Source organism: Meriones unguiculatus, chromosome 4 (assembly GCF_030254825.1).
Source record: "Meriones unguiculatus strain TT.TT164.6M chromosome 4, Bangor_MerUng_6.1, whole genome shotgun sequence".
Lineage (NCBI taxonomy): Eukaryota > Metazoa > Chordata > Mammalia > Rodentia > Muridae > Meriones > Meriones unguiculatus.
This window is the reverse complement of record NC_083352.1, coordinates 126710189-126718947: the sequence shown is the minus strand read 5'-3', so window position 1 is coordinate 126718947 and position 8759 is coordinate 126710189. Positions and strand designations below refer to the sequence as shown.

Sequence of the window (8759 nt, the reverse complement as noted above, 5' to 3'; positions counted from 1 at the left end):
CAGTTTTCTTTTTTTTTTAAAAAGGGTCTTGGAAAAGATGTAAATTGTGATATTAAACCAACCAACCAACCAACCAACCAACCAAACAAACAAACAAAGACTAGGTTGGGGAGATGATTCAGCTTGCAAAGTGCTAGTTACGAAAGTAAGAAGACCTGGCTTGCTAGCCAGATAGTTTAGCGGAGTCAGACAGCTTCAGGTTCAATGAGAGACCCTGACTCAAAAAAATGAGGAGAGCAATCAAGGAAGACACCCAATTATAGACCTCTGTTCTACACACACACACACACACACACACACACACACACACACACACAAACACGCACACACACATGCACGCATGCACATACATACAACCACCACCATCATCACCACCAAAATTCAAATGTGGATATGGGAGGAGAGGATGGAAGTATACATATTTAAAATTGCAAGCTTTTATTAACGTAAAAGAATAAAGTCCAAGGTGTCTTAGCCACAAAGCAAAACCCTACAGTAGATGCACCAAAAACAAATAAACAAACAAAACATACATGATTTGAGAAAATAATTTAGTTTCAAAGAGACACCCTCTGGCAACTGCAGACGAATATGTATAGATGTGTGAAATTGCCAAAAATTAAATGGAAAAGAGATGAGTCAAGAAAGGAAGGATCATCAGATGGTGGTGGCACATGTCCTTAATCCGAGCACTCAGGAGGCAGATTCAAATGGTTATCTGTGAGTTTGAGTCCAGCCTGGTCTACAGGGCGAGTTCCAGGACAGCCAGGGTTACACAGAGAGACCCTGTCTTAAAAAACAAAAACAAAAACAAAACAAAACAAAATTTTGGCGGACATTAAAACATTGGCTTTTCCAATAATGAATGAATACCTTGATGGTAATGTATGGACAAGTGATCTGTTTGAGGGTACACAGCTGAAAAATGGTCAGAATGATTTCCGTACTGATATGATACTGTTTCAGACATGCTACACTAAAAAAAAAAGTTTTTCAAATGAGTGTCACCAGCTTCTGTTTTCTCCGTGTCCTGGTTTGCTTACAGGGCCCTTTCCCCAAGCTTTACAATATGAGGAAATGTGTCTTATCCTTTCCTTCCCAGGGCGACAGGAAAAGCCCATTAAATGAGTGTCACGTGATGAGGCCCGATGCTCTTCCCTCCCTGGCACAGTCCTCTGGGGGCCTCCTGCAAGAATGATAACATCACACAAACTGGGGTGTCAACAGTATTTATTCTATGTGTGCTTACAGAATGTTTACGTCGTTTTAATGCCTGTGGAGGTAGAGAGGAGCCTGACGCCCTAGCAGAAAGATTCCTGCTTATCTGCTTCTCCGCTGCCATTGGGGTGCTGGGCCCATCTAAGGTGGTCCGGGTCGGGGCTGAGGGGTGGCCCTGGCAGACCCCCTGCTTTGTCTGGTGCTTCTCTTGGCAGGAGTGGTCCGCTTCATGCAGCACCTCTGGTACCTGGTGGTGACACCTTTCACAGGGTAGTTGATGGTGGGCACAAGGCTGGTGGGCTGGCTCTGGGAGAGTGTGGTTAAGGCGCGTTTTATTTTCATCTCCTGGCTGGCATTCTTTCCACTCTTCATCATCTCCACGATTTCCTGGTCGGGTATGTGGGGTATTTCGTGTCTCAGGTAGCTTTTAATCAGTTGGGTCACTTTGGAGCCAATGCAGCATTTTTTGGTCTTGCAGCTCTGTATCTCCGTTTCCTCCGTGAGACAGCTGTCTTTGCATTTCCCAAAGCCCATTAAGCATCTCTTTATGACCAAAAACTCTGCATGAGGAGAGAGAGAAACCACTGGATCAGAGTTAATTTCAGAGGTGATATTCAGACTGCTGGCAGGAGGGGACAGAGTGAGAGGGCTTTGTTAGCCTTCAGGGACAGTGTTTGGTGATGGTGGCGCTTCAGGGAAGCCCTGGAATCCACTGTACAGCGGGGGTCCCCAAATAAATCACTTGAGTCTCCTTTTCTCGAGTAACTCTACAAATGGTGTCACACGCCTTTAATCCCAGCACTTGGGGGCAGGGGCAGGCAGATCTCTGTGAGTTCGAGGCCAGCCTGGTCTACAGAGTGAGTTCTAGGACAGCCAGGGCTACACAGTGAAATCTTGTTTCAAATTTTCAACCATCCAAGACTGGGCTAGGGAAATAATTCAGCTGATAAAGTGTTTGCTGTGCAAGCATAAGGAAGTGATTTCAATCCCAAGAATAGATACAGAAAAGGTAAAGACAGACAGACAAGTTTCTGGCCTAAGCTGATTGGTGTGAGCCTCATGCCAAAGAAGGATCCCATCTAAAAAAAAAAAAAAAGATGAATGAGTCAGGCTATGCTACCTTAATCCCAGCACTTCAGAGTCAGAGGCAGGTGGATATTTGTGAGTTTGAGGCCAGCCTAGTCTACAAAAAGAGTTCAGCCAGGACCACACAGTGAAACCCTGTCTCAAGAACAACAAAAACAAGGTGAATGGTACCTGAGGAAAGACGCCTGATGCGCACGCACCCCCCCACTACTATAAAGAGGAAGGAAAGATATGAAACCCAAGTCCTTGATTTCAGAATGTCCCCTTCCTCTCTCCCTCCCTCCCTCCCTCCCTCCCTCCCTCCCTCCCTCCCTCCCTCCCTCCCTCCTTTCCTCTATCCTTCTTTCTCTCTCCTTCTTTATCTCCCTTTTTCCCTTCTTTCCTTTCTTCTTCCCTCTCCCTATCTCTCTCTCTCCATCCCTTATATTCTTCCTTCCCTCCCCTGCCATCTTTCTTTGCCTTTCTCCCTCCTTCTTTTCCTCTTTTTCTTCCCTCCATTCTCCTTCCTTCTCTCCCCACTTCCATTCTCCTGCCTTCCCCCTCCCTTCATTTCATTTTATTATTATTATTATTATTATTATTATTATTATTTTTGGTGGTACTGGGCTTTGAACCCAGGACTTTGTGGCAGTCATTCTCCCACTGAGATACACCTCCAGCCCTAAGACAGCATTTTTGACCGCCAATCTTGTATCTTCTACACCAGCAGAGCCTCCCACCCGCCTTGATAATCCTGTGAAACACCAATGTCCGTACAACCTGCCATGCAATTAATCCAAGAAAGAATCATGTTTGTTATTTTAAAATATGCTAGTTGTGAACACATTGGTAGTTCAGTGTGAGAGCTCAGCATGTGTACGATGCGTGCTGATCAAAGCAAGCCTTCCTTTGTCCAAGCTCGGGGAGTCACTAGCGTATATTCCGGTGGACTATTTCTTTTCTTCCACATGAGACAACATGCTTACTCTTCCTTCTGTGTGCTCATAGAGAAGAATGGAATGATAATTTGCAACATTATCATTTGCATAATGGGGGCTTGTGGAATGGGGGCTTATGTTAAGTGAAATAACCAAGATAGGATGCTAAAACAGACTTAATAGGGTTTTGAGAAGTATCTTCTTTGAAGCCCCTGGCCTTTGACCTCATCCATCACTAGCTCATGGAAATTATCATCAGATAGTTTCCGAAGCTTATAGCGCCCGTGACAATCTACACAAGATTGGGTCTGTCAACATCCTGCTGCGGAAGGGAACGGGTGATAAAACATAATTTCCAGAGATATTCTCACGCATGTATTTGTTTTGTTATTGCTATACATCTTCGCCATTGTCCTTCAATGGTGTACAAAACAGGAACATTTAGAACCAGAAACAGTCGCACCGCATCATGCATTACACTTGCATCAGTTTTGAAGCTTGACATGGTTGAGCGACTTTTCTCAAAGGGACACAGACTTCCCTGCCTGCGCTCTCAAAATAAAAACATCTCAAACATCTCTGACTCTTTGTTGTCTGTGTCTGACTCTGTGATGATTCCAAGTAGCTGGGTGGTTTTTGTTCACAGAAACAAGCCTCCATCTTTCTCAAGGACAGTGGCCAGTCTTCTGTCCTCTCATGTGCTATAATGTATGTGTCCTCAGTCACTCTTATGGCAGTTGGAGGGTTTCCAGGGAGACAGACACAGAGAGAAATCATAAGACTCTCTTGGAAAACTTGACACAGACATAGACATGCTTACTAAGTCCGAAAAGGTTTTTTGTTTGTTTGTTTGAACACAGAGGCAAGAATTGCATGCACAGAGGTACATGTCAGTTGGGCCTTTGCATTAAGAGAAGGTCTTTGTGGAGGCTGAGGAGAGGCTCAGCAAGCAGAGCATATGCTGTGCAGGTATGACGACCCGAGCTGTGACCCTCGGAGCCCACGTGAAGCCAGACGCAGTGGTGCAGGCTTGTGTAACCCCGTATCCCTGCAGTGCCGCAGAAAGGGGAGACAGGAGAACCCCCCAGAAGCCCATGGGCCAGGTAGCCTGTGTACACAGTGGCAAACAATAAAAGACCCTGCCTCAAACAAGATGGGGGCAAGAACTGACACCTGCTGTTGTTCTCTGACCTCCACATAAATGTGCCCATATGTTCTCTCTCTGTGTCACATATCACACTGTACTCTCTCTCTCTCACACACACATACCATAGAGATCTTAAAAAATAAGAAATGGTTAAGTCAGAAATAGAGCTCACAAGACTTAGGCTGAGTTGCAAGCTCAGAGACATATACATACAGAGCAGGAAGGCTGCATAATAGGCCATCCAGTTCCTGAACACACAAACAATATTCCACTCTTCCTGTAGCTCCTTGGTGTCTCCATCATACACAGTCTAGGGACTGGGTCATCTCTCCAGCCAGCTCTTTTGGGAATGTCATCTTTCAGTATCTCTTAAGGGTCCCAACACCACAGGCAAGACCAATCCTGCTTCTTCACATCCACCCTCCCTGCACCCAGGAGCCCACTTTACCTGATTTCACCTGACACTGTAGCATGAGGCTGGCAAAGAGAGGAAAAAGGAGATTCATGTCTGGGAGATAGGGAAAAAGTCTTGGATCTGGGTTGGTGTTCTTGAGCTCCAGCCTTTATTGGCCTCTGCATGGCCTTGGGCCATGAGCAGTGAAGTGCAGCCAAAGCAGGTCTGTGTGTTGCTCAGCTGTGTGGAGCTGAATTTTCTCTGATCCTGTTTGATAACAGGTTTTTTTTTTTTCAACTAATTTCTATGTGTTGCTACTCTTTGTCTTGAGTGGAACACAATATATCTAAGACAAGACAGGAAGGATGGTCTTTATATTTCTTGTTCTTTTATTAAAAAGATTTTGGGTCCTTCTTTCATTTCTGCTGGGTGCCAGCTGCTTGCCCTCAAAATGAGCAAGTTCATGAAACCTGGGAAAGTGGTGCTAGTCCTGGCTGGATGCTACTCTGGGCGAAAAGCTGTCATTGTGGAGAATATTGATGATGACACTTCAGACTGCCCTTACAGCCATGCCCTGATGGCTGGAATTGACCACTAGCCCCAAAAAGTGACAGCTGCCATGAGCAAGAAGAAAATCGCCAAGAGATCAAAGATCAAGTCCTTTGTGAAAGTTTAACTACAATCACTTCATGTCTACAAGGTACTTTGTGGCTATAACCTTCGACAAAACTCTTGTCAACAAGGATGTCTTTAGAGATCCAGCTCTGAAACGTAAGTCCAGGAGAGAGGCCAAGGCCAAGTTTGAGGAATGATAGAAGACAGAAGCTTCGTTTTTAGGTATATTTTCATTTCCATCATTAAAAAATATCTTGTTCTTTTTAAACATATGTGTATGGGTATGTACATGCAAGTGCAGTTCCCGAAGAGGTCAGAAGAGGGCATTGGATCCCCTGGAGTTGGAGTTTAAAGTGGATGTGAGTGGCTCATCTTGGGTGCTAGGAACAGGTCTCTGGTTCTCTGCAGCTCAGGATGAGCTCTTAGCCACTGAGCCATCTCTCCAGCCCCACACTTCTTGTTATCAACTGGAGTAGGGTAAGCATTCAGCTTTCAGAGAAGCCTGGGCCTGCAGACCAGACCATTTTGTTCTCTGCATGGTAAGCAGAGACAAACATCAAGGCTGCCATGACACTTGAGACAGTCTTGAATGTAAATGTGGGCAGACACAGCTACTCTTTGCAGGAAGGCCATTCCCCAGGAGTAGAATATTAGACGATCGACATGATTAATATTATGTATTATCCATTGTCTGTGTGTGGTATAGACAGCGATAGTTGTGCATTCTTGGGTTTATAGACTTGACTGCATCTTCCATAGTTAAAAGGAGCGCATATGGCTATAGGCCAGACCCAATGTCCCTACTCTCAATCTCATAACTCAGTTACTTCTGCTTCAAAGTGTTTACAAGAAAGTTAATTTCTTCCATAAAAAGTGTATGATTAATTAGGACTAGAAAGATGGCTCAGAAGTTAAAAATGCTCAGGGTGGTGGCGGTGGTGCATGCCTTTAATCCCAGCACTCAGGAGGCAGAGGCAGGTGGATCTTTGTGAGTTTGAGGCCAGCCTGGTCTACAGAGAGACTTCCAAGACAGCCAAAGCTACATAGAGAAACCCTGTCTTAACAGCAACAACCACAACAAAAAGCATACGGCTCTTCCAGAGGACCCAGGTTCAATTCCCAACATCCACATGGCAACTCACAACTGTCAGTAACTCCAGTTCCAGGGGATCCAACACCCTCTCTGGCCTTTCTGTGCATCAGACATGTATGTAGTATGTAGATATACATACAGGCAAGACCCCCATACACACAAAATAAATAAATATTAAAAGACAGTCATGAGATTTTTTTCGTAGTATTTATAATACCCAGAAAAAGCAAGGTCACTAGAAAGTCTTAGTGCAAAGGTCTCTGCGTTACAGATGAGGGAATGGAAGCAGAGAACATGCTTAGCTTTTTCTGAGGCCTGATGATTGTGGAAAGACACCCCAGCTCATCCTCACCTTGGCTCACTCCTGTGCCCAGTGTTCTTGATTGATCCTTGCTCTCTGTGGTGAGCTGAGCATCTCCTCCTCTCTTTCAGTTATCATGGTGATTCTCCTGACTCACCCCACGCCTCTCACAGATCCTTAGCCATCAATGTGAGCACTGTTCAGGGGCTGAAGACAGCATGACATCATGAACTGAGTATTCTGTGCAAGCTGGGCATGGTGGCGCACACTCCCAGAACAAAGGCCAACGCTAAGGTTGTGAATCTGGGGCAGTCTTAGCTGCGTAGAAAGATTCTTTCTAAACAGAGAAGAACAGCTCAAAAAAGGCAAAATCCAGCCAAAGTACAACCCAGGCCAAGGGTACTCGTCCTGAAACTCAGCCAACTGCAATTCCATGAAACAGGGAGTATGTTGTGGCCAGGAGCAGAGCTGAGAACAAAGACGGTGATGTAGGTCTTGTTGATCTTGGGTAACAGCTCTATCAGGGTGGTGAGCAGGTTAGGATTTTAGTACGGTTGTTGGCTCTCAACCAGGCTTGTTGGGCTATCCACCATGTATATCCAGTCTTTCAGATTCCTTTTGGCACAGCCATAGCCTCAGCCTGGGACTCTATGATGCAATGGAGGGCTTAGCCTTCCCATGATGCATGGGAGATCTTAGCCTTTCCATGATGCACTGGAGATCTTAGCCTTCTTTTGGGCTGGTCAAAGTCTCATGGGCTTCTTGACACAAAAGCAGCAATGGCAACAAAAAAGGAGCTCTCTTTTCTCCCTTCCTACTCCCCCTCTCCCTTCTTCCTTCTGTCCTTCTCTTCCTTCCTCTGTTCCTTTCTTTCTTCCTTTCAGTTTTTGTGTGAGACTCTTGTTTGTGTGCAGGTTTACGTGCATGTGTGTGGAGGCCATAGGTATGGTAGGGGTTTCTCACTGGCCTGGAACTCATCAAAGAGGCTGGTGTTCAGAGAGCTCCAGGCATCTACTTATCCATGCCACCCCCAAAATTACAAGTGCAGTTCAGCATTCTTGGCTTTCTAAAAATGTGGGTTCTGTGCAGGGTAAAAACAAAACAAAACAAAACAAAACAAACAAACAAACAAACAAACCAAAAAACAAAACCTGAGTTCAATTCTGGAGCTCAAAATTCCACCAATCCCTTGAACTTTCCCCAAGCTCAGGATGTGAAAACACACCAATCCCCACTCTGGAAAACTCCACCCCCAAGAAACCAGCCTCCCTCTCAGTTCTCTGCTGCTTCTGGTCTGAGCTGTGGTAGCCACCCTCATGCGTCTCCCCCAATAATCTCTTGTGCAATGTTTGTTGTAGGTATAACTTTGTCGTATTCCTTGGATCCTAATTGCCAGGATACCTTTCCTGTCAGAGCTGTAACACTTACATTCTGGGCATTAAATTCAGTTCCTCATGTCTGCAAGGTAAACATTCCACCAATTGAGCTCTCTCTCCGGTCCCCCAAATGGCTCTTCCTTGTCTGCATCGATGTTTGAGTGCCATGGTCAGTGAGCAGCACACAGGGGTTACCATGAAATGTGCTGAAACAAACCCTATGGATTTAGTTGCTTCATCATTCCTCCTGGGACCCAAACCTCAGGAACCAGGCAGCACTGATGTATTTTAGGAAAGAAATGATCGGGAGACATACCCACCCTTTACAAACAGACCACCACAGGGCCACTGGCTGCAGAAGAAATGACTCCACAACACAGTGATTTCAAACAGCCATTATTGTCATTTATTACCATCTCATCATTTCTCTCTCTCTTTTTTTTATGATTTTTACCTGCTGTCAAGGAACACAGGGCTGAGCAGGGCTGCCAATTCTGTGTGATTACATCTGTGGCATTGGCAGCCTGAAGCCTGGCATCTTGAAATTCCCTCAATTCAATTCTAGCTTTGGTAAAGGCTGTGAGCTAGAGGTTTCTCTGTCGCTATCTGCCA

General features: G+C 45.3%; 1 protein-coding gene and 1 pseudogene across 1 annotated transcript; one reads left to right on the top strand and one right to left on the bottom strand.

Annotated features, from left to right (window-relative positions):
- Positions 1 to 1359: 1359 nt before the first annotated feature.
- Positions 1360 to 3689, bottom strand: Defb129 (defensin beta 129). The gene is made up of 2 exons (XM_060383251.1): positions 3685 to 3689; positions 1360 to 1840 (listed from the first exon to the last, which is right to left on the bottom strand). Exons 1-2 carry the CDS (start codon positions 3687 to 3689, stop codon positions 1360 to 1362), a joined length of 486 nt encoding a protein of 161 aa, XP_060239234.1.
- A 1524-nt stretch (positions 3690 to 5213) lies between these two features.
- Positions 5214 to 5574, top strand: LOC132653543 (large ribosomal subunit protein eL27-like; annotated as a pseudogene).
- The last annotated feature ends 3185 nt before the right edge of the window (positions 5575 to 8759 follow it).